This window comes from Eptesicus fuscus, chromosome 7 (assembly GCF_027574615.1).
Source record: "Eptesicus fuscus isolate TK198812 chromosome 7, DD_ASM_mEF_20220401, whole genome shotgun sequence".
In the NCBI taxonomy this organism is placed as follows: Eukaryota; Metazoa; Chordata; class Mammalia; order Chiroptera; family Vespertilionidae; genus Eptesicus; species Eptesicus fuscus.
In genome coordinates, this window is record NC_072479.1 from 100,203,721 (window position 1) to 100,229,906 (window position 26,186).

The 26,186-nt window shown below is 50.1% G+C and overlaps 1 protein-coding gene across 2 annotated transcripts in view; it reads right to left on the reverse strand.

Annotated features, from left to right (window-relative positions):
- CACNG2 (calcium voltage-gated channel auxiliary subunit gamma 2) overlaps positions 1 to 26,186 on the reverse strand; it is a 104,257-nt gene that overhangs the window by 4,208 nt on the left and 73,863 nt on the right. For both annotated transcript variants that reach the window (XM_054718555.1, XM_008144679.3), the window contains one exon: positions 5,175 to 5,258. In XM_054718555.1, coding sequence (XP_054574530.1) covers positions 5,175 to 5,258 — 84 coding nt within the window. The remainder of the gene's footprint in view (positions 1 to 5,174; positions 5,259 to 26,186) is intronic.

Consider the following 26,186-nt stretch of genomic DNA (forward strand, 5'->3'; position numbering starts at 1 on the left):
CTCTTGACAACTGGAAGTCCAGTGAATAAATACAGGCTGAGTGCTGGCCACTGTGCCAGGTTCCAGGCTAGGCATGAAGACAGAGGAATGCAAAACAGGCCTGGTCCATGTCTTTATAAGGCCTACAGTCTCATGGAGAAGATATATGTCCGATAATAACAGATAAATAGTTATCAACTAGGATGGTGTTATGAAATAAAGATGCCGTGTGGCACCACGAAGGCACGGGACAAGCTAATGTTCACTGAGTATAGCCATTTGTCCAAGGCCGCCCAGCAGAGACATGGGGGACCTGGGTTTATGAACCCAGGTAGTCTGCCTCTAGGCTCTGTGTGCCTACCACTGCACTCGCCTGCTTTCATGCCTCTCAGAGCCTCTTCTGAGTCCTGTGCGGATCAGGGAGGGCTTCCGAGGCAGTGATGTTGGAGCTGACCTCTGATGGATAGGGGGAAGCTAATTGGGCAGGATAGAGGCGGGATGTGGAGAGTGTCCCAGGGAGAGGGAGCAGCATGAGCGAGGGCTTGTCCAGGGAACTGAAAGGAGCTGGATCACTAGGAGCTGGTGGAGGGGCCGGGGAAGAACTGAGGGAGATGGAGCCACTGGGGCCAGGCCACAAGGGCTCGTGGGTCACCGGGGACCTGTGGGTCATGCTCCAGAGCTTACCTTTATCCAGAACAATGGGCAACATGAAAGGGCTTAAAGTGGGCAGGACTGTCACAATCTGATTTGCATCTTAAGAAACACATGGATTCTCAACAATAAAGATATAAAAAAGATACGTATCCTCAGGTGAGGATTAAAAAAACACATGGATTAAGAAGAGGCCAAGGGGGAGTACAGAGAACCAGTGAGAGGGCTATTGCAGTGGGAGGGCTGTTGTGGCTGGCCAGACAAGTGATGGTGCTCGGACCAGCGTGGGCACAGAGGGTCTGGGCAGAGCTGGGTTTGAGGGGTGATCAAGAGGTGGATTAAGACTCGGTGATGGGTGGATAGGGACACACTGGCTTGGGAAGAGCTTCCAGGCTCTTGGTCATCTCTCCCTCTCTCCTCCTTCCACTCTGTGCTGGGTGGGGTCACCAGTTACTGTGAAAGGGGATGGGCTGCAGCAAATGCGTGTATGAATGCATGTGTGTGAGTGTGTGAATATGTGTGTATGAGTGTGTGAGTGTGAGAGAGTATGAGTGTGTGAGTATGAGTGTGATTGTGAGTGTGAGAGTGAGTGAGTGTGTGTGTGTGAGTGTGAGTGTGAGTGTGAGTGTGTGAGTGTGAGAGTATGTGAGTGTGTGAGATAGTATGTGAATGTGTGTGAGAATGTGAGTGTGAGTGCATGTGAGTGAGAGAGTATGTGTGTATGTGAGAGAGTGTGTGAGGGAGAGAGAGAGAGAGAAAAGGGAGAAGGAGAGGAGGTGGGAGAGAGAGAGAGAAGGTGTTATTGGAGAGGAGAGAAAGAGAACTAGGAAGAGGAAGAAGAAGATGGTGGATGAGGAGAAGAGGGAGAAGTCGAGAGTGGTGGTTGGGAGCATGGGCTCCAGGTGTGGGCTGCTTGGGTCCCATCCTGGCCCTCCCCATCTTTGTGGCCTCTGTGCCTCCCCTTTCTCATCTGTATAATGGGACAACAGCAGTACCTTCCTTTTGGGGTGGTTGTGCAGATGGATGAAGATAATGCATAAAGTGCTAGGCCTGGCCCCGACACAGCCGGGCATCCAATGAACGTTTGCTGCGTGTAATGACACATGAACGGAACTTGGAAGCGCACCGAGCGTCCTTCGGGAGCACCATCTGTGCAGGTCCTGGGAGCCTTCCCAGTTCCTGTTGTCTGGGGTTGGTGGAGAGAGCGGCCTGCACCGTCTCCCTCGCGGTGCTGCCTGCCCTCCCTGAGCCTCAGTTGCCCCCGGTGCTGCAGGGAGAGGGTCAGACACCGGCTCAGAGGGCTGCTGTGGTGTCCTGAGTAAGCGCACTTGAAGCAGTTAGAATGGTGCCTGGTACTGAGAGCACCGGGAAATCCTGGTTCTCCCCGCAGCAGAGCTTATTGTTGCTGTTCCCACTGGGCCTGCGGTTACCTGGGTTGGTGTTGGTTCAAGTGCAGGTTGTGACTCATGACTAGCTCGTGTAGTAGCATGGTGGCTGCAGCCAGCACCTGAATGAGGGGCCAGGACCGAATAGAAATTGCCACCTGTGCACAGCAGGCGGAGGGCAGGCCCCGTGTTGTGACACGTAGGCTCTGGTTGCATGGATGTGAGCACCAGCTGCAGCTGAGCAGGTTCCCTAACTGCAAGGATCCGTCACCACAGTTTTAGCCATGCTGACCATGGTGACCTCTGGTGGGAACAATTTTGCTAGAAGGGGCTGCAGGGCTCGGACAGTGGACAGGAGCGCTCAGCCCTGCCTAATGTTCCGGGAAGCAGGTGGCATCCCAGGTAGTGTGCTGGGCTGGGGTAGGCCATTTAACCTCTCTGGGCCTCGGTATTTCCTCATCTGTACAATGGGAGGATGGGGTTGTGTGTGCAGCTCCAGCATTTCAGGAGCTTGGAGGGTGTATCGCTGTGCTTCTGTCCTCTAACCTGAAGCGGGTGATGGACTTCTCTCATGTGATCCATGGGCAGCGGGGACGCTCTAACAAAGCACCATCCTGGCCTTTGTCTCATCGCTCCTCAGAGTCCCTCCCAGGGACTGGTATTCATCCAGGCTCAGAGAAGTTGTATAACGTGCCCAAGGCCACAGAGCAGACCTCACCTTGAATTCAGGTCCTTTCCCTCTAGATCACAAGCTCAGACTTTGACACCTGGTATTCCCCACTCTTCCCACGCTTAGGTACCTAGGATCCCCTCGGTGCCTGGTGGGCCCAGCATAGGGGGGCGGAGAAGGGAAAAAAGGGAGGAGGGGGGGTGCTCTGAGGCTGGAAAGGTGGCTTTGACTCAGCTTGAGACCTTGCATCCACCTCTGTCCTCATTCTGGGACGAGGGTGAATGTGCCAGGGGGCCCTCGGAAGGGTGGGCTCTCATTTACTCATTTAGCAAACATCTCCAGCTGGCTGAGGGGTGGAGAGAACTGTCTGTTTGCAGCTACTCAGAGGAGTAGCTGTTCGTGGTCCGAGGGGCAGGGAGAAGAATCCGTAACAAATCATGACATGCAGGTTGGGGCAGAGGATCCTTCAAGAATGATCCCTGTCTTTTAGATGCTCTAACCAACCAGGTTAGAGCTTAATAGAGAACGATAGGAACTCACATCTTCCAGGTTAAAAAATTACTTTTCTTGTCTAGCTCAAGATTAGCATATTATAGGTCAGGGGTCAGCAAACTACGCTGTCCGTCGCCTCTGTCTGTTTCTGTAAATACAGTTGTTTCATTTCCTTCTGTTTGTCTATGCCTCTTTTGTGCTCCAAGGTTAGTTGAGTAGTTGGGACAGATTGTACAGTCTGCAAAGCCTAAAATATTTATTATCTGTCCTTTTACAGAAAAAGTTTGCCGACCTCCTATTATAAATGCTCAAAAATATTGTTGGATTTAGTCAACTCAGACCCTCGGACCCTGCACTGCTAATATATGTTTAAGTCTTTTGTCCAGGGACACCAGAATGAACCCAGCACTTGAAGTTCTTCTCTCTTTAAGAATTAGGAAATGAAGGTATAGAGTAGGTAAGGGATAGTCACTGAAGAATCCTATTAGTTTTCCTTTATTTAACAAGCAGCATTGATTGAGCATCTACTATATTCCAGAAGCTGTTAAAGGCACAGCAAAGAATGAGACAGAGTTCCTGCTGCAAGCACTTGGCATTTAGCCACGCTCGACCATTGGGGCTTGTGCCGTGGGACTCAGCTTTGCCCCCTTCCACCTCTGTGTGCAGGACGCATCTCTCCATACGGGTCTCCCAGTCCAGCTATTTCCCTGAGGGTCCTCCCCACATGGTCTTCCCAAGGCCACAGACTGTCTCATTCATTCCTCTCGATCTCCTCAGCCCTGAGCACAGGGTTAGCACATGGGCGGTGTTCAATCAGCCTTCTCACTATTGCCAGACGCCTTCGGGGGCCCCAGACATGGTAACAGGGAACACAACCAAATGGCCCTTTAGGAATTCCATTTATGAGCAGCGTCTTGCAGGACTTCATAAAAATAAATGATGAGCATTGTCAGATATTCTCCCTCATTTAAAAAGAAATCTATAAATTGCATCATGCTCCCTTCCTTCCTCTTCCCAGCTGCCTGGCTGACGTCATGTTCTGTGGCTTCTCAGCGAAACCCGATTCCAGGCTGACCTGAGATTGGCTTTGATGTGAGGAGTATTTATTGAAAGAGATGGGTGATCCATAAAATAAAATGCCTCCTACATTTTTCATAAAAGTAATCCGAGGGTAATGCTAACTCCTCTGCCTCGGGAGAGGGGTGGGGAGGGCGGAGGAGGCGTTCCTGGGAGGAGAGGGATGGTGGGAAGGCAGGCCTAAGAGCCCCAGCAGAGCCGTCAGCCACTTCTGCTCCGCGGCTTTGCTATCCCAGGTGTCAAGGACCCTCAGCCCCTCTCTTGGAAATCCATTTTTCAGGGAACATTTCATCTTGTTAGTTTTTGCCTATTCTTGAGAACTTTTTGGGGGGACTCAAAGGCTTTCTCTTGCTAATATGTGTCAGGTGGATTTAAGATCACAGCTATTACATCAGGATTTAACTTTGACTTGACTTGTGGGGGAAGAAAAAAAAATCTCACATTGTTTCAGTAGAAGTTCTAATCTGGCACTGCCTGATGAATGTCTTCATTCAGTTATTTAAGAAATATTTACTGAGGGCACTGGGCTGGACATATAATGCAAACAAGATGGGAAGAGCCCTGGCTAGCAGCGTTGGTAGGACGGTGAGGGAGATGGTTGCTCAAATAGACAGGGACTCTATAGCGTGATCAAAGTGCTGTGTTCTGGGAATCTCTTCAGGGAAATGGAGGGCCTCCTGGAACAGGTGATGTTTCAGCTGAGGCCTGGTGGGTCAGTAGGAGTTCGCCAGACAAAGAGGGAGGGAAAGGTGTTGCAGGCAGAGGGAACAGCATGCATGAAGGTTTGGTCTCCGGACAGGAGGGAAGGAGGCAGGCCTTCTGCTGAGACAGGGACCTCTACATAGTCCTGGTGTTTGTGCTCTAAAGGTTGGAGGGCAGAACCCATCACCATGAAGGAGATAAAGATGGCTTGCACTCACGGAGGAAATATTCTGCTGTGTCAGCTTCGTAATCTGTATCCTCTGGGAAGTGATCAATTTGCTTGCAGAGACCTTTGAAGTTCCCTGGAAAACAAGAGGAGAAAGGACACATGAGACATCATAGTTTCTGGGGTTCAGACCACTGGCCTCTTCTGAAGCTGGCCCAGCCTCTTCCTCACTCTTGAAGGGAGGCATTGCTTTGTCTGTGTGGACATCCTCCTGGTGAATCAAAACACGCAGTGCTGGAGAGAGGATCTAAGGCCTAGAACTTCAAAACCCAGCCATCCACGGAGGCTTCTGAGGATTAGCTGAAGCTTGGCGGGTGGTGGAGGTTTGATTCGGGGCTGGGGACTGCCACAGAGGAAGCCCATGAATGATGAACCGGGTGTGGTCACCTCTGTGCCCTAGCTCCCCCACAGTCACCCCACAATTTGCATGAGAGAAAACGGATAGCTTTCCAAAGAAGGCAAACCCTAAACTGTTGCTGACAAACATCCCCACCGCACTTTGGATAAGCTTGCAAAGCGCCATCCCATCTGCAGGGCATGAAATTCACGACACCGAGCCACCAACAGCTCTGAAATCCAGGGGGTGAGCCCCTCACTGGGGGCTGGGCCCTCTGCCAGGGCCTTGGACTAGACTCATTCTGGCTCTACCACAGGCCTCTGAGGGGGTATTTTCATCCTCATTTTACAGATGAAGAAACCAAGGCTCAGGGAGGCTAAATTAATAAGTACTTGGCCAGGAAATTGTGGAATCAGGGCTTTTGACTCTAAATATTTGCTCAGTGAGAAGGTGAGAACTGGCTCAGGTTAAAACCCCATCCCAATGCCACAGCAGGGGCTACCAACAGTCACTAAGTGAGTGAGTGAACTATGCAATGCAGTCTCCATAAAGACAGATGCGCAGAACAGAATATACAACCATGTCCACTTTATGACAGCAGGGACTTCTGTGTCCCCAGCACCAGCACAGGTATGACAAGTGTTGGCTAACTTCCCCTATGCTGGGAGATATGGTGCAGGGGTGAGAGGCTGGGAGATATGGTGCAGGGGTGAGAGGCTGTGAGATAAGGTGCAGGGGTGAGAGGCTGGGTGATATGGTGCAGGGGTGAGAGGCTGTGAGATATGGTGCAGGGGTGAGAGGCTGGGAGATAAGGTGCAGGGGTGAGAGGCTGGGAGATATGGTGCAGGGGTGAGAGGCTGGGAGATAAGGTGCAGGGGTGAGAGGCTGGGAGATATGGTGCAGGAGTGAGAGGCTGGGAGATAAGGTGCAGGGGTGAGAGGCTGGGAGATAAGGTGCAGGGGTGAGAGGCTGGGAGATATGGTGCAGGGGTGAGAGGCTGGGTGATATGGTGCAGGGGTGAGAGGCTGTGAGATAAGGTGCAGGGGTGAGAGGCTGGGAGATATGGTGCAGGGGTGAGAGGCTGGGAGATAAGGTGCAGGGGTGAGAGGCTGGGAGATATGGTGCAGGGGTGAGGCAGGTTCAGCCTCACTGACATGCCTCAGTTTCCTCACCTGAAAGTAGAGACCTGCACAGCTAGTCAAGGGGATTAGGTGAGCTGACATATATAAAGTGCTCAGAACAGCGCCTGGCACATTAGTGTACATGCTCGAGGGCATTGCTGTGAGAGAGAAATGGATTTGGACTATATTCAGCCACTGACATTGGGGATTTTTCTGTGACAGTAGCTAATATAACCTAATTAATACACAGTCCTCAGTACATGCTAGCAATTCATTTTCCTAGAGAACTCTGAGCCGCACATCCCATAAAGAAGGCTTTATTGTATGCTGTGGAAGTTGTTTATGAATTTTAAAGCATTGTAACACAGACCTGTCTATTACATACACCTGCATCTATAGGACATGGGTATACTTACATGAAATAAGCGTTTTGTGTATATCTAGCTATTGTTATATGCTACATATTACAGAGAAGATGGTTGACCCTCCGCACCTCCCATTCACTGTCTCTGTACCAAATTTACCTCCTTTCCCGACTTCTGCCAGAAAAATGAATCCCTAAAGCATTTCGAGATTTCTGGCAACTTTACAGAAGCTTTGTAGGGTCCCAAGAGCACAGAGTTTCACCCCAAATGCTCCCAAGAGCAGGTCTCTTCTCTGAGTGCCTGGGCAGTCCCTCTCCTTGCTCCCTTCTCCCCCGGACCTGTTGTCTCCCCGCTTCTCTGTTCTCTGGAGCACACCTGCCCTGTCCTCGTGCATCTTGGTTCATTAACCAGTTAACTGCCACGATATTTTGAATTTAATTAAAAAAGGTCCGCCGCTTGCACCTATAGATGCTTATGGTGTACAAATGGTTAACAGGAGGTCTCAACCCCCTGCCCCTAGCAGCTTCGCCCCCTTTCCAACTACACCCCCCTCTCTCCTGAGAAGTGTCTTTATACCAGCTGCTAAGAGGATATACTATCCTCCTAGTGTTAAAATTACAAATCAGTGTGTTTGAAAAGCACTTTGCAAAGCACTTCCATTTTCTCTCAATTCAATATGACAAATATTTCATCAGCGCCAGCTCTATGCCAGGCATCTTTCTTTATAAGGAAGCCTGCAGGAGCTGAGGTGTGGAGAATGGTCCTGACATGCCCCAAGTCTCCTAACAGATCGGGGACAGTGCTCAACCCCAAACCAAGGGCTCGCAGGTGGAGCCTCCACACCCCTCTTCTGAGGGTGAATGCCTGCACCTGCTCCCCACGCAGCCTGGCTGCCCTCTGCACAAGCCTGTGCCTCAGCCACCTTTGGACTGACTGTTGGCTCCTAGCACAGTGCTGAGCACAGAAGAAGGGCGAAGAGATGCTTGTTGGGAGGCTGTGTGAAAGAATCAGCTGCATGGACCTCTCTTGGGAGGTCCAGACCTGGGTAGTCAACTGCCTATTTGATGTCTCCTGGTGGATGTCTTAAAGGCATCGTATGCTCAGCAGGTCCAAACCTGAATTATAATCTTCCCCTCAAGCCTGGTCTTCTGGAAGCACCAACTAGCTCAGTGAATACCTCTCCATTGCTTCCTGGTGCAAGTTTGAGCCCAGCCATAATTGTTCACATCTCCTCCTCTTCACTGCAGGTTCATGACATCCTGCTGTATTAGCTTCTCAGTATCTCTCAAACACATTGATTGCTCTCCATCGACAATATCACCCACTGCCAGGCCACCTTCCTTGCTTCCTGGAGGACTGCAATAAGTTCCCCACTGGTCATTTTGCACCCACTCTTATCCCTCTCTACAGAGTTATCAAACTGGTCCTTGGAAAATGCCAACCTGATCAGGCCATCTCCAGCTTAAAATACTCAACAGCTTCTCTATGCTCTCAGGAGAAAGCTCAACAGCCTCTGTCTGTCCTCACCTCTCTGTGCACATGCTATCTGGGCCTTCCTTCTGGCATGCTCCTTCCTACCACAGGATCCTTGCACATGCTGGTCTGGCTGCCTGAGCCCCCACCACATCCCTTGTTGCCTCCTTCCCTCTACCTCCCAGTGAGATGTCTACTACCCTGCTGGCTATTGTGTGTTGGGGGAGATGTTAAGGCATGAGTGATGCTGGTGAGAATGTTCCAGTAGAGGAAAGAATTGGCCCAGAAAAAGGAGGGAACAACATACAAGCAACGTGGGGGGCGGGGATGAGGTCCAGGACACAAGTACAAGGGTGGCCTTTGATGGGGTGGATGATGGCCTGTTCCGTGCACCAGGAGGACAGGAGACACATGTGGGTAGACATGGTGGGAGCTTGTGACATTTCTCTCTGGTTGCTTCTATTTTATTGATGGAATGGGAAGCAGGAACATCAACTGAGAATTAGGAAGGGGAGGCAGGGTTGGAGATTTGAGGAAGGAGGAAGGGAGTCAAATTTTTCTCCACGAGAAAGAGAGAGAGAATGGACCAGGCTTGAGACATGAAGTATGTATGTCAGTGGCTTCAAGGTCCCTCTTGAGATCCTGTGGTTTTCTCAGGCCACATGTAAGCATGCTGCTGCACTTTATCTAGCTGGAGGGTTGCCTTTAATCAGGATGGGGGTCTGTGAGGAGAGTGCAAGAAGGGGAGGGAATGATTATGAAAACGGATAGGCCCGAAGCTGGGTAAAGAGGGCAGTGGAAAGATGGGCGTCAATGCATTGGCAGCTAGGGTGGGGCTCAGAGAGTTGTTGGAGTCAGGGGCTCATGGGAGTGAGCTGAAAGGATGGGGCCTGGGAGTCCAAGAGCGGATGCAAAAGAGATTGTGGAGTGTGGTTATTGGTAATTTCAGGGCCAAGTGTAAACCCATGAACTGTGTGGCTCAGGTTGCAAGGAGGTAGGGGTGACATTCAAAGTATTTAGCAACTGGAAAGGGCATCCAAATTAACATATAAGACAAAACTACAGTTCATGTTTATTTTCTATGTACATGGAGTATATATTACAAAACTGCTTACTAAGTTAAAAGTTGAAGTGCAAATAATTCATCACATCTAATCTAATAATAGACAAATATGCAAATTGACCGCACCTTCGCTACACCTAAGCCACGCCCACCAGCCAAGCCACGCCCACCAACCAATCAGGACGAGTATGCAAATTGCCCCAACAAAGATGGCGGCTGATTTGCATATCAAGACAGTGTCGAAAGAAGCCAAGAGCTGCAAAGGGGAGTAAAGCTTCGAAGAAGCAAGCAAGCCAGGGGGGCGGGGGGAGGAGAAGGGAGGAGCGAAGTCAGGGCCGTGGGCGAAGGGAAACGAAGGCGGGCTGGAGGAGAAGGCGGGGCCGGTGACAAGGGCAGGGCGGAGGCGGGGCCAGGGCCGAAGGGAAACACGGGCGGGCTGGAGAAGGCGAGGCGGGCGGCAAGGGCGGGGCGGAGGCGGGGCCGGGGGCGAAGGGAAAAGCAGGCGGGCCGGAGGAGAAGGTGAGGCGGACGGCAAGGGCGGGGCGGGGCGGAGGCGGGCGACAATGGCGGAGCAAAGGGAAATGCGGGCGGGCTGGAGGAGAAGGTGAGGCGGGTGATAAAGGTGGAGCGGAGGCGGGGCCGGGGGCGAAGGGAAATGCGGGAGGGCCGGAGGAGAAGGCGAGGCGGGCGGCAAGGGAGGAACGGAGGCGGGGTAGAGTGCAGCAGGAAATCCCATTGCAGGAATTTTCCTGCAACGGGAAAGCTAGTTATCCTAATAAGCCCCAAATTATCGGTTGGTTTTTAGAAATTATTGGTGTGATCTTTTGATGATGAGGCTCTTACAAGCTAAATGACGGCCCTGTCTGGACCACGATTTGACACAGGGAACCACATCAGATGCTCCTGGCCCTTCTCTGCTGCAGCACGAGTCATTCCATCTCAGTGAGTACTGAATCTTAGTACTGAGTTTTCTCCCACTCTGGTCGGACGACTTCTCTGTGAAAACGGCCCTCTAGCCTCAGCAACCCAGCACGTGGGATTGATGGTGGTGAGGGGGCTCTCAGAGCAGTAGTGTGAGCACAGCTTGGCCTGCCACTCAGGGCTGCAGGAAGGATCTGCTCTGCTTGGGCCCTTGAGCTTGTGCCTGGGCTGGGCCTTGGGGTTGGTAGAGCTGCAGGGCCTGAGGTTCAGAGCTCACTCTTCCGCCCCTCTTTGGGGAGGAGGGAGAGTAGATGGGGCTTCGGTCCCAGCCCCTCCCTCTTCTGCCTGTCAAACAGAGAAGCCAGCCTCTTCCCCAGACTTCTTGGGGCTGATCGGTGTGATAGGTAGGATTTCAGTATTTAAGGACCAGTGACCAGACCAGCAAGGCAGGACCAGCGAGTCAGGACTAGTATCTGCTGAGGCGGGGAGCGCGGCTGTATGCTGGGGGGACTGTCTGCCTGACTGTGCAATCTCTAAGAGGACTGCCTACAGGAGTGCCTTGGTGAATGAGGCAGGCGGTACTAACTTCCCAAAGCATGAGGTGTGCTGGGAGGGAATGGTGGCTTAGGAAGTCAGATGGAGAGGGCCAGGATAATTTTCAGAGAGGCAGGGAGTTTGGAAAGGAGGCTGAGGAATGGTCTGGAAACAGCAGTGAGGAGCAGGAGTGTGGGCCAAGAAACACCCCCAAATAAGGGGTTGTAGGGGAGAGAGCCAGGCTTCCGTCAGAGCAAGAAGAGAAGTTGAGAGTGTGGGTAGTTCTGCTGACATTGGGACAAATTTCCAGAGAGTCCAGGGCAAGGACTTGGGAGGCTAGGGAGGTTGGAGATGGGTCAGATTAGGGGATGCACAGAGTGCTGAGGGACAGATGATTTGTAGTGAGAATGACTGAGGTAACCTGGATCCCAGGCCATAACGGGATTGGTCTCAATGGTCTCTGAGGCTGCCGGTGGCGATGAGGCTGTGAGGGTCGGCTGGATGGAGCAGGATCTCCAGGAGAACTTGGAGCTCGGTGGCCCTGGACTCAGTCTGACTAATGTGATGACGAGGCTCATGAGGGGAGGTGGTACCAATGTCACTCAATCACCTTTGGTGGAATTTAAATTTGGTAGAACCTCCATGTCAACAGACATCACTACAGTCAGTGGAGAGTGGTGTACTCTTGTTTTCCTGATGCCAGCCTAGAGTGCTGCTGTACTTCCCTTAGACTGGTGGTCATCAAGCCCAGTGTTTGTATGGCTTCAGGCACAGATGGATCCAGGTGCTCAAAAAATCTGGTGTTGGCTTTCCTCCCAGTTGGCTTCCTTCTCAAGCAGGCTCTCTCCCCAAGAGGAGACCAAGGGCTAAGTGCCTGGCCCGGGGGTGGTGGAGGGAAGTCTACCTGACCCCTTCCCTTCAGGGACACACAGTCTGGAGGGAACGACAGAAAGTGCAGGATGTAATATAATTTACTAGAATATAATGTCTCACATACTATATTAGAGGGAGGTGCAAGCCTTATGGGAGCAGAGTTGTTCAGCTAACATTTATGGAGTGCTGACTGTGTGCTATGCTCTCTGTGCAACCCGCTGAAAACAGAGGGAAAAATATACTTTCTGTGCAACACAACTTGAAGTCTATGGTGGGGGACAGAAGGCAGATGCTGTGGTGTAGCAGGATATGTGTTGTGACAGAGCAGGGCCTGTCTGGGTGCACACAGTAGGTGCATATGTCAGTGTGTAGAGTGTGTGGGTGTTGACACAGGCCTTCTGAGACGGGGGTGAGGAGGGGTGGGGGAGAGGGGTGGCTGAGCTGCTATAGAAGGTGCCGAAGATGGAGAAGGAGTTGGCCAGGAAAAGCAGGTCAGTGTGTGTGTGTGTGTGTGTGTGTGTGTGTGTGTGAGAGAGAGAGAGAGAGAGAGAGAGAGAGAGAGAGAGAGAGAGAGAGAGAAAGTTCCCCAAAGCAGAGTCAGGGTCATGAGGAAGCCTGAAGGTAGTAGTGGATGCTGGAGCTGGCCTGTACCGGCTCATGGGAGCCGACGGTTGGTGTCTTTTCCTAACTTACATTAGAAGCTTAAAGTCAGCCACGGTGGGAATATTTGCACCATGGGAATTGGCAAATAGTACAACTCAAGGTCCCCAGAGAGCCAGTTGTTAGACATGTACCAGCATATCACTGGATGAAGGGCCATCCCTTGTGAGGGATCGACTGGTGTAAAGACATGGCATCCTAGTGGGATTGAAGATTTCAAAAAACATGGCTTCCACTTAGAGGGCAGGGTGGGCAAGGGGAGGGCAGGAGGTGGCTGGAGAGGGACAGGGGCTAGATCCCACAGGGGCCCGTGGTCCAGGCTGAACTGCCCACTCCCCCCATAGACACTGGCTTTGAGCTTTTGGAAGATGAGGAGAGAGTGAGGGGAGACACTCCCACTATGAACTAGGGGCCCAATAAGCACAAAAATCTCTGCCGAACCCCCACCCCGGAAGGGCAGCAATACCGCACCAACCCCAGATCCGAGAGACTTTAGGCCAAGTCAGGACAGAAAGGCCACGGGCTATGCCTGCGGCTGCCGCAGCTCTGCCTCCAGGAATTGACCAGCTCACGCTGGAAATTTCAGCTTGCAGGCATTAAGTAGTTTAAGAGGAGGTTTCATCAGCTTTGTAAAAAGCACATTAATATCTCACAACACCAACTGCTGCCTCATGTCTTTGAATTCAATAAGCTCTTCATAAACCTGGTCATTAGGGGCTGCACAGAGCTGTTCTGTTTTCCACTTTTCTAGAGGAGTTGTAGGAACAGCATGGGGTGGGGGAGGAGAGTGGCGGGGGGAGGGGGGAGGGCTGAGGCGCGAGGTGGAGGCTGGCTCAGTAATTTTTTTAAGTGAAGCAAATGAAGGGTTTGGTGGTAGCTGCTTTCTCTGTGTTTTAAACCTTTGCTGCTCCTGGCTCCTTGCTTTGCTGGCAGGGCTCTCCCTGAAGGCAGGGATTTAGGAGACCTGAGCGGGTGAGCGATGCTGGCTCGTCCCTCCTGGAACTCCAGCGCCCCCCCCCCCCCGCCCCCCTCCCCCAGTCTGCATTTCTCACAAGCTCCCAGGCAGTGCTGACACTGCAGGGGTTGAAACAACAGCGTGTGTGGTTCACTTGTTTGCCTGTTGTTCATTTGCTCATCCATCCATTCACTGGATTGTTTTGAATGCCTACTATGTGCTAGGTCCTGTGCAGACACTGGGTGGGGTTAGAATGGGTAAGAAGCCTGTTGTGGCTGCCTTCCTCATTCCCCCAAGTGTGCCCTTTCCATTTGCCCCAGCTCTCACCTGCAGAAGTCCTGACTCCACAGCGAGCACTTGCTCATACAGTAATATCCTGTCCTCATTCTTGTCTCCACAGCTACTTCTTTAGTTCCCTCCATGTGATGCAGGGGAAGAGATTGTGCTCAGACTCAGAAAGATCTGGCTTTTAAGCCTGGCTCTGCTAGCTATCTGCTGTGTGGCCATGAGCAAGTTATGTGACCTCTCTGTGCCTCAGTTTCCTCAGCTGTAAGAAAGGGAGGTGATTCTGAGGACTCATTGAGATGACAGAAGTGAAGGTCCCTAGTGTGTTCCTAACCCAGAGCAGGCACTCAATGAATGTAGTTCTCCCTTGTCTTTCTTTTTCAAATGACACCTTTTAGGAGGCGTTTCTTGATTGCCCTTAGCAAGAAAGACTCTTTCCCTCCCATAGCTCCCATGCAGTGCTTCTGGATTGTAATGAGCACAGGGATCAGCTGGGGATCATGTTAAGCCAGATTCTGACTCTGGGGGCCTGGGTCAGAGCCTGAGAATCTGCATTTCTCACAGTTCCCAGGCAGCGCCGACACTGCAGGGCCTGGATGGACCACACTCTGGGCTGGCTCGCGAGGCTTTCAAGCACTTTGTATCTGTTTTGATCACATTCTGTGTCCTGGCAAAACTGTTTAGAAACAAATGGCTGCAATCTGTAAGCTCCTTAAGGGCAGAACTTTCAGTTCCCTGAACATACCACATTTCCCTGGATTCTGAGAGGCTCACAGGCACATTTCAGTGTTTCTGAAGGGGTATGTGTCTTATAAATAGATGGGTTCATTTACTCATTGTTACAGTGATGGCGTGTTATATAATTAATGATAATGGCTGGATGACAAATGTTTATTGAACAAACAGACAAATGAATGAGTCAGTGTGTGTGTGTGCGCATGTGCATGCACCTGTGTGTGGGCAGGGAGTGTACTACACATCCCCTCCTAAACAGTTGAACATTATGTCAACTATTAGAATCCCCAGGGCACAGGAGATTTTGTGCCTCTCTTACTAAAAGCCTATGTGACAATATAAAAATATGTGTATACCCCAAACCCAGCAGTTTCTCTTAGAAATTTGGCTTGGAGTAGCACTTGCGTGTGTGCACAAGGAGATGAGTCTAGAATGTCTCTAGACTCTAGAAGTGCTGCTTGTAACAGCCAAACACTGGGGACAGCCCACACTTGCATTGTCAGAGAATGATAATACCTGGGAGGGTATTACTGTAATGGGGTCAGTGAAGGTGAGTGGACCACAGCTACACATATAAGCACAGGTGAGTTCCACAAACATAATGTTGAACATAACAAAATCAAGCTGCAGGAAAATGCACATGGTATGGTTCCATTTCCCCAAAGTTAAAAGCTTGTACAACTAGACCATAGATTGCTCAGAAATACATACAATTGTGGTGAAACTTTAAAGTCAAGCAAGGCGATGATACAGACAGGATTCAAGAAAGTGTTGACGTGACCTGGGTGGGGGCAGGGGATATGGCAGGGAAGGCACACGCTGGCTTTAATGTACTGGGGATGCTCCATTTCTTAACCTGATGGCGAATGCACAGGCACTCATTTTATCGTTATTCTCTATGCATCACTATGGCAGAGCCTGCTGGCTATTTCCTAATACCCTGCTATCTCTATCTTCCCATATTTCACCTGGATATATGGCTTCCTAGAATGTAGACTTTAGTTCCCAGCCTCTCTTGCAGCAAGAAGTGGCCATGTGACCAAGTTCTGACCAAGGGATGTAAATGGGAGTGGTGGGAGCAACTTCTGAGAAATGTCCTTCATGGGACACCCCCTTCTCAGCTCTTTTCTCTTGGTATATGGACTATGGAGGTCCAAGGTTGCCATCTTGGAACATGACACAACCTTGAGAATAGAGATCTGCATGATGATAGAATAAGGTAAAGGCGTCTGGACCATGCCACCGTGAACTCGTACCAGCCCTGGACATCTTATCTCTAGAGTTGTGCGACGAGAGAGAAATAAACCATATTTTTAATTGAACCCTCAGTGCTGGCATATAACAGGTGCTCATTTAATATCTATAGAATAACTGAATGAATTAAAAGTTATCTCCATGTTCCTCACAAACTCTTTGTTCAGGATAAACTTTTCTACTATTCAGTGCTAGCTGTGGCCACGAATATGGGAGACATAGGTGGGGGCAATTGCTGAGACGTAGGTGGGGTACATCAGCCTTGGACTAAGGGGGCTGGGAAGGGTGTAAGATGATGGGTTTGACCTCATACAGGAGGGATGTAATAGGTCCCAGTGACAATAAGCAAACTACAATTATGGATTGTCGGTACTTAGAAATTCTGGAGGAGGCCCCTGAAGATGGTGGTCAGGGCCCCATACTGAGGATCTGGGCATCATGGGGAGGGGTGTGCTCATGGGCTGGTGGATTGAGATGGGCCTGACCTCACTAAGATGGAGAACTTGAAGGATCTGGGTTCTGAACTTCAAGGCACCTTCATCACAGCCTTGAGCTCTGAGTCACGCTCCCCCATAGTGCTGACACTGGAGCAGGCCCCAGGGACAGGAAAACCTCAGGTCTACTTCACACCACAGTGTGATTGAAGGCTGTTCCCATGAGGTTAAGGACCCTTGGCACAGGTAACCAGCTAACCTAAAACATACTCCATGAAGTAGGCTATGAAGGAACCTTCCCTAAATACAGTTCAGTTAATTCAACTCCTACTACTAAAGAGGCAGTGAAGGTCAGCGGTTAGCCTCAGAATCTGGAGGTGGGACACTGGATTTGTATCCCAGTGAACTTCTCTGATCCTCACTCTTCTTGTCTGTAAAATGGGGAGACAGAAAGACCTGCCTCACAGGATTGTGAGAATTGCGTAAAGCACTGCATTGAGCGGGCTTAGCACAGTTCCTGGCATCCATAAGGGCTCAATCAGTGGTAGGTGCTGTTTCCCATTGCTGGGCCCCAGGCTGGGGGCACAGATGGGTCACATACAGTCCCTGCCCTCAGGAAGCTCACAGACTAGTCCAAGAATGGTGATCACACTCCGAAGTGTCAAGAGAGCTCCCTGGTGGAGAGATGCCCAGGGAGTACGGGGACCTGATACGATTAGATCCTACAAGACAGGACTGTTCAAATGACTATGTCAACCCCAGAGCCCCAGGAGCAGGCAGATAATGAATAAATACTGTCATCTGCCAACAGCTCCACATTCATCTTGAGAAGCCTGTGGTAGAGAGGAAAGATGGCCGTGCCACTCAGTGAGAGAGCTTGTCTCTGAGCTCTCCTTCTGCCATTTATTACCCATGTGATCCGGGGCAAGTCATTCACTTTTGATTCATTCAGGCTTTCGGCTAGTCCTCTAGTTCACTGAGGGTCTACTAGGTGTGGTGGTTGAGCTAGGCACCACCATAGAGAGGGGATCAGGGCAGCAGGATTCCCTGTCCCCAAGAGCTATGAGTCCAGGAGACGCCTGGACAAATAATGAACTTCTATGATGCAGAATGAAAACAATGGGAGGGCAGGGGTGGTGGCGGCCGGCCCCTCAGGGAAGCTGCCATGAGCTAGGCACTGGGCTGGGCACATTACATTTCATCCTCAAACACCTTTCATTGTTTTTTCCACTTCAAAGGTGCGGGAATGGAGGCACAGAGAGGTGAGGGAATGTATCTAAGGACTCACTGCCAGTGTGAGAGAAGGAGCTGAGATTTGACCCCTAACAGTGGGGCTCTAGGTGACCCTGTGCCCTGTTGTTACAGTAGAGCACAGGACACTGGAGGTGGGTGAGGGGATGCATGGCTCAGTCTGGGTGGTGGTGGGTTGCCAGGAAGGCTTCCTGGACGAAGCCCCATCTTAGATGAGCCACAAAGGATAAGTAGAAGTTGGCAGATGAAGGGAGGACAGAGAGGTGCAAGGGAGAAGAGCAAGGGTTATGAGAGAGAGATGGAGAGACAGAGAGAGGGGAGAGAGAGAGAGAAAGAGAAAGAGAGCGAGAGAGAAAGAGAGGGAGAGGGAGAGGGAGAGAGAGAGAGAGAGAGAGAGAGAGAGAGAGAGAGAGAGAGAAGAGAGAGAGAGAGAGAGAGAGAGAATGAATGAGAATGGGGTCCTGAGGCCAAGAGCATGTGTCTGTCTGAAGGACAGATGGTTGGTCTGTGTGTGTGTGTGTATGTGTGTGTGTAACCAGTTGGGAGAGATAGTAGGTAGTTGCAATCAGATTATTTAGGGCCTAATTAGCCATTCAAAGTATGAATTTAGGAGCCACCGAGGGGTTTTAAGCAGGAGATTAATGTGACCAGACTTGTGCTTTAGGTTGATGGCCCTGGTGGTCTACTGGGGAGTGGACTGGAGGGGAAGACTGAGGCCACGAGCCCCGTCAAGGCCGCCAGGGTCTCTTGCCTGGTCACACTGACAGGAATGGTCCAGGTGAGAGCTGGAGGTGGCTTGGCAGGGCAGGGGCTGTGGGAGTGGAGAGAAGTGGATGGATATGAAGTTGCTTGAGATTACTTATCTGTAAAATGGGGAAATGGGCCGGTGCTGCTTCTCTGATAGTGTAATTGAATAGGTAAAATGAGAGCTAATAAACCCATTTGGTAAATTGCAACTCCCCCTCCCCCCCGTGCAGAGCTGCAGGCCGGTTAGCACAGCCATCCTTCAGTGAGTGAGTCTGAGCCAGACTTACACCTCTCCCTCCGTGTGTGCACTTTCCAAACCTGGACGGATTGCTGCTCTAACTTGCACTGGTGTGTGACCTTGTTCAGGCCACGTTCCCTCTCTAAGGCTTGATCTTCTCCCTTGTAAATGGGAATAAGGTTTTTGTAAAAATGAACAAGATAATGTACAAAGAATGCTGGGTGGATACCAGGCCCATCACATCATAAGTTCTAGGGAGGTAAACATCTCTACAGGGATAGCTTCTCTTCTGCTACTCTACGCACAAAGATCACGAGGCCTGGCTGCCAGGACGTGTCCTGCAGACTTTGCCTTCTGAGGGACACTTCTTCTTGCTAGCAGTCATGAAGGTCTCTGATATGCACCCAGATTCATTGATGGAAAGAAAAAAATGTGAGTGGCCTTTCCTGCTTCACAAAATCCACCTTAACTTTCTGAACATTGATTTTTTTCCCCAATTCCCCTTGGTTCATTTCTTTTATATGCTTAGGCCCATTCAATGTCATGGCAGAGATCCAGGCCAGAATGGTCAAATGCCATCTAAACCGCTGACCCACAGGTGGCAATGTTTCATGCGACAGGATCCATAGGCCTGGGGATCCATCTAACCACACTCTTGTTTCCAAGCCAAGCACACGGGCTCACTCAGAAATCTCCAAGACTCCCATTGACTGGAGCACAGACATTCTCAGCTACGTCCAGTTGGACCCAAGCTTCCTACCTCATCTGCTCTGACTCTTCTCTCCCCACTACTCTGGTCTCAGAAAAGCATTTGCCCATTCCCCGCTCCTCACCTTTGCTCACATTTTCCCTCCCAGCCACACCACGCCCTCCCCTCTTTTCTATCTAAAACAGTGCCTGTTTCACTGGGCTAGGAGAGCTAGGAGCCATTGGTGGGAATGCTGCAAGCAGGATCAGACTAGGTGAGGTGCCTAGGTCCAAATTTAAGGAGGCACTTGCTCTCAGGGTCGTGTAGGTGCACCGAGCACCTCCTTCAATTTGCACCTCACCTCAGTTGGACCCTGTCAGGGGGAGAGTGAGAGGTCAGCTTGGTACCTGGGTGAGTGCTGTGGTTTTCCAAAGTGCTCCTTAAGGTAGTGAGCTCCCTGTCACTGGAGGGGTCCATGCAGAGGGTGGTCGGCTGCCTTTTAAGGATGCTGCAGAGGGCATTTCTGGGAGGTGGAATAGATGATTTTGAGGTGCCTTTCATCCCCCGGAAGCTAGGATTTAAGGAGCCCTCACTGATCCCTACAGCTCAGAGCTGCCTCCTTTCAACTCTGCTTTACCCCATGATCATTTATCTGGCAATTAACCACAAGCTGCCTTGTCACAGCTCTTGTATTGCCGTCCTGCTTTGTTATTTCTAATCTCACCAGTTTGTGTGCCACTTTCCTCACAGTGTTCTCTGTGCACTGAGGACAGGAACTGAGCTGTACATTTTCCATTCTCTCTCAGGGCATATGAGGCACTGTGATATTTCTTAAAGATTCTCCCTGTGCCAATACTTTATATCTCCCCTGATTTACCTACCACATTAATCCCTTGGGTGAGTTTTATTCATGACCCATTCTACAGGTGAGGGGCTGGAGGCTCATAGATAAATATTAGCTACTTTTTAAGAATAGAAACTCAAGACAGATGCTATCAGAATACCTGGGTGTGTACCTTGGGGAAGTTGCATAACCATTTTGGGCCTCAGTTTCCTTGCTGTAAAATGGGATAATAATATTTCCTATTTTCCAGTTTTTGTGAGGGTTAAGTTAATCTATGTGTGAAGCTCTTAGAACGGTGCATGTTATAGGCTCTCAGTACACATAATATATTATTACTATCTTTGTTACGATAACAAGAGTGGCAGGTCTTGTCATATCTAGAAAAAAAGAATGATCAGAATACGAGTCTTAGAATTTCAAGGTGTTTAAAAAGATCATCCAGGTGGGAAGACAGGCGTCTCCCCTTCATAGCATGTGGTTTCCTCAGAATTGTCCATCTCCCCAGTGGAGAGGTTCCTTCCTCCAAAGCCACTTGTAGAAATGGAAATGGGGGTTCCCATGAGTCTCACTGCAGGAACCAGTTCCTGAGGACTTGATGTCCTTTGGGGAAAATGCAAAGAGAGTTCTCAAAACCATAAAGCTGAGGGCAGCACTTGGTCTTTAATGATTGATCGATGGATTAAAAACACATTGGCAGCCTTCACTGTGCTAGGCACTCTGCTAGGGAAGCAGATAAGGATGAAAAAATCAGAATCTTTGCTCTGAAGCCTTTGTAGTCTGGGGGACTGAGGGGAGGATGGAGAATTGGACACAGTGAGCCCTGGCCCCCCAAAGCCAGCCTGTACTAAAAGAGGAGCAGATGAGACAGCCAGGCCACTTCTGGTTCTCCATCACAATCCCCAGGCGGAAAAGGGTTCTTGAGGGATGAGGAAAATTACTGAGAGACGGTGGAGCTGATGCAGACAGCTCGGAGAGGACAGAGATCAGCAGGGAGGGGGAGTTGGTTGTACTAGTTGATGGGTGTGTGAGGAAGAGGTGGAGGCAAGCTCTCGGGGGACCACAAGGCCTCTTCCAACCACTGAAGAAGAGCGAGCGGGCTCTGGAAAGACCTGCCCTGCTGGCGCCTCTGGCCCACCGTTGGCTGCTAAGAGCAGCACTTTGGTTGCTGTTGGGAAGCCAAACACTGTACGCATTTCTGTCACTTAAAACAATGTGGTGTTGTGACACTCTGGAATCTGAAGATAAATGTTTAATAAAAGGACTCAATTTGATATGATGTCAAAACTTAATTAGATCCATAATGCACAGAGGGCTCTGCAGGCCCTTTAATTAGGAGCTACTTCAGAGTCTTGCATGCATGAGTGTGTGTGTGTGTGTGTGTGTGTGTGTGTGTGTGTGTGTGTGTGTCTTCAGCACTGTGGAGGGGCTGCTTGGCTGGGATGGCACCTCCCAGCCTGGAGGCCTGCAGATTCTAGCTCAAGGGCACTGCTTTTGGCAGCACTGGCAGCAGTGATGGAGGATCCGGGCCCATTCTGTGCTTTGGAATCTTGTATTTTCTCAGATTGGGGCTGCAGCATGTGATTGTAAAATGCTGCATGTGAATCTAACCTTTTTGAGGCTCAAGGTCATGACTCCAGGTCGGGTGAGGACTACTAATAGGAGGCCATCCCTGCACAGGGGAACTGTCTTTAAGCCCAGTTGGTCCTTCACCCAGGGGCATTGAAGATCAAGGCTGTTAGACACTTGAACAGCCATGTTTTCGATTCCAGCCAAGACTGACATTCCACAGGTATGTGCCAGTATAGCTACGCTGACTGCCAAATATGACTGCTGTTCAAGCACCCCCCCCCCAAATTCCTCTTCTTTCCACTGCCCTGGCCATGCCAACCCCTCCTCCAGGATCTTCTCAACACCCCCATTTCTTCCATTCCAGCAACTAACATGGGACCTGACACGGGTGTCTCCGGGATGCTGTTCCAGCACCATGGCCAGCACCCACTCTGCCTGGTCAGGGTCTAGGCCCCAGCAGTTGTGCAATATACTGATTATTGCCCAATTACTGCCTGTAAAAATGACAGCAGTCTTGCCCTGACCAGCTTGGCTCAGTGAATAGAGTGTCGGCCTGCGGACTGAAGGGTCCCAGGTTCGATCCCAGTCAAGGGCATGTACCGTGGTTGCAGGCACATCCCCACTAGGGGCTGTGTAGGTGGCAGCTGATTGATGTTTCTCTCTCATCGATGTTTCTAACTCTCTATCCCTCTCCCTTCCTCTCTGTAAAAAAAAATCAATAAAATATATTTAAAAAAATGACAGCAGTCTAATGGTACGAGGTTATAGACCATCAGCCAGCATGAGCTTTGAAGTCAGACCCCACCCCACCCCCAAATTCAAGAGTCTCAGCGCTGCCTGCTATGAGCTGTGTTAATACTCTGAGCCTCAATTGTAAATGGGGTTAATAACACCTATGTCAAACTGCTGTTATGAAGATCAACGAACATAAATAATGTGAGTGGTTCCAGGTTAGCACTTTAGATTCAGATTCCAGAAATCCAAGTTCAAGTATTAGGGGAATGTTTTAAAGAGTGTAGAATATGGAGTTAAAGAGTATACTATCTGGAGCAGACTGTCTAGGTTCAAATCCCAGCTCTGCCACCTAAAAGCCATGACCTTGGGCAAGAAATGTCACCTTTCAGTGTCTCGGTTTCCTTATCTGGTGAATGAGATCATAAATGTCTTCTGAGTTGTTGGAAGGATCATAAACTAACAGACTTAAGAGAGCATTGGGTGCATAGTAGGAATTCAATAAAAGTTAGTTGTTACTATATTATTATTATGTAAAGTATCTGGTACATAGTAGTTGCTTAATAAATAGTAGCAACTACAACCACTTTGAGAACGGTCCTCACTAGTGTTCTTCATTACCCTCATCACCCAGTGTTTTCCATACTGTTTTTAGTCCCCCAAACCTCACACTTGGGGAAGAGAAGGCCACCTCATGGTGTGGCTTCTCCCTTCATCCCTCCCACCTGGCCAGCATCCACCTGGTTGTCTGGCTAGCTATATCCTCACCAGGAGCATGCAACACATGTTCAAAGAATGCTCTCCCCGAATCTCCTCAATCCTCCTTCCCCCAAATGTACCATGTCTCCTACTCTCCAGGCTCTTCCCACTTAGTAGGGACCCAATACACTTTAAATCAGTGACTAAATGAGGGAATCCAGGCCAGGAAAGACGTCTGTCTTAAGCTCGGGAGAGGACACTTTATACCAGTGGTTTACCAGCTGCAGACATTTCATCAGACATGCCCTTTTCCATTAATACTGTGATTTCCAGAGTGTGTTTTGCTGATGCCAACTGGAGAAATACTGGTACGGGATACACCATAATGGGGCTCCATTGCCAGATAAGTTGGGGGAATGCTGGGTTAACTGAGGTTAAACAGGTTTCATTACTGCAGGGCTTGTCAGAGCCCTTCCTACACTAATTGTCGAACTCTAATGTAGGAGTATAGTGCACAACCTCCCCCAAATTTATTTCACTCCTGACTGTGTGTGTGTGTGTGGGTGTGTGTGTGTGTGTGTGTGTAACCTCAGGGGCTACAGTCTTTCGATCATCCTTTGGGAAACATTGCACAAATGAATCTTAGATTCACTCCTGTACATTCATGTAGAGCAGAGGGTAATGAAGAAGTAGGGTACAAAGGTTTCCAACACCTTTTTTTTCTTCCTTGAGTGCTAGCGTGGGAGGCATTTTTACACATGTCCCTACTATATTTGCTGGCCTCTGCCGTGCCCTGTTGGCATCATTTGTCCCAGCCGAGCACTCTAGTCCCTGATGTGCCTCTTCCCTTGGCGCCTGGGACCTTCCCCTCACCCTGTGGCCTGGTTTACTTCCTGCTCATTTTAAGATGCCTTTGCAAGTTCCTCCTCTGATTATCCTGTAATTTGGTGTCCTGGGGGCTCTTCCCTTGGCCCTCCTCTTCTCTTTTCACTCTGTGTAAGTTCCTCCTGGCTTTAATTTTCATCTGCATACTGATGATCCATGAGTCTTTGCCTCCAACCCAGGCCTGTCTTTTTACATCTCCCTATGAACATCCCACAGATACCTGGACCTCACCATGAACTACTGTCTACTCCCCGCAAGACTCTCTTTCCAGAGACTCTCTTAATAAACCATGCCTCATCCGGCTGCTTTCCCAAGCTGCAAATCGGGGAGTATCCTTGGTTTCTACCTCTCCATCCCCACTCTCATCTCATCGCCAATTCTTTAACACGCCTTGAGCCATTTGTGCTCTGGTCCAGACCACCACTAAACCTCCCTGTGCTATTAGAACACCCTCCAACCTCAGCGGCTCCCCTGCTTCCCTCTTACCCATTTCCAATCTACTCTCCACCCTGCAGCCACTGTGATTCGCAAAAGGTGAAATCTGAGTTGCCTCTTCTCTGCTTAAAGACTCCCAATGTCCCTGTCTCCCCTCCCCCGCCTCATTCCTAAAGGATAGGATCCTTTGGCAAGCTCTGCAGGATCCATCACAATTTGCTGTTCAGATCCCCGTCTCATCTATCTTCAGAAGCCACACTTCAGCCATCCTGAGCTGCTCTGACTCCTGTGATCTACTGTGCTGGCTCCTCTCTTCGACTTTTCCACCTTTTCCATGTGTACTTCCTTCCCCTCTTCCCTACCACCCCCTCCTCCCGGCCCACCCCCTGGATGCCTCCTATTGGCTCGTCAGCTCTCAGTTTATGCATAATTTCCTCTAGGAAGGCTTCCTTGGAGTCCCGTTCCTTCCCCAGATCACCCCAAACCATGGGCTGGCCCCTCTTCTGTTTCCCACTGCACTCACGCTCCCCCATTTGGTAAGACTTCCCACACCACATTGAGATGGCACATTGGCCTGTTTCCTCTGCTGGAGTGTTAGCCTCTTAAAGAGCTGCTGGTTTACCATCATGTCCTTAGGTAAAAGGTAGCCTGCCTAACTTCTTGTGTCTCCAGTCGTGCCCATGTACCATCTCAGCCCTTGCCAGAGAGTGTGCAAGGTGGTGGGAGCAACAAGTAGTGGGAGCTACGATGCCACAATCAGTTTTGCTGGGTCAGTGTAGCTAGTGAAAGGCTTGTGGAGGGAAACGATTGCAACTATTGACTCAAATGAGGTTGGGGGATTTTCAGTGGTTTGCGATGATTCATTTGCCCGTTACCAGCTGTGATGTGAATCAGCAGCACTGACAGACGGCCTGGGCCTACTGCACAGGAGGGAGGGCGCATCGGAGCCTGGAGGCAGAGTGGGGTTCTCCTTTCCCAGCTTCTCGGGTGCCTCCCCTCACCTCTTGAGCCGTGCTTGACTGGCAGCAAGGGGCATCATGACTCGGTTTACTTCCTGTCTCCCTCACTAGAGATGCCCCAGTTGGAGCAGGAACTACATATGTTTTATTCACAGTGTATCCCCACCACCCACAAGGGCCTTGGCTTACACCAGGTGCTCAATGAATGGGGAATGAATAAATTGAATGAATGTGTTTGCAGCCATATGCCCATTACAGCATATGAGGCCCCATCAGATTGGTTTGGAGGGAAAGACTGAGCGCAAAGTTTGTGCTGATTGTCTGGAATCTCACACAGAGAAGACCAATGAGCAAATGGCATGAATTGCCACCCACTGTACCCATCTTTGCGTATCACCTACAGCCGCCCCTGGTTTAGTCTGTGATGACTGCTACACTAGGCTGTCACTCTCTACCATTCACTCTGCGTCAGACACACAGGCTTCCCAGTTTCTCCTTAAACACACTAAGCAGCCTCCCCGCCACCCTCCATCCCTTTCAGGCTCCCTGCCTGCACCACTCTTGCCCTATCCACATGGCTGCATCTCTTACTTCATTCAGGTCTCTGACCAAAAATTGTCTGACCATCATCCTCTGTTCCTATAGCTGGATTTACCTTTCTTCTTATTTAATCACTAGCTAATGTCCAATTGCATTTTTATTTGCTATATGTTTGCTCGGTGTCGCCCTTGCTAGAGTGGAAGATCCACAAGGGCAGAGCTTTGCTCTGCTCACTGTTACAGCCCAATGTTTAAAACAGTGCGGCACATAGCAGGTGCTCACTAAATGCTTATGGATTATGTGAATAAATCTTTGCATGTTCTGCTTTAGCCTTTTGCTTTCTAAAGAAATGTCACAATAGGTATGAAGTTTTTTTTTTTTTAAAGACCTTACTGGCATCCTGCATT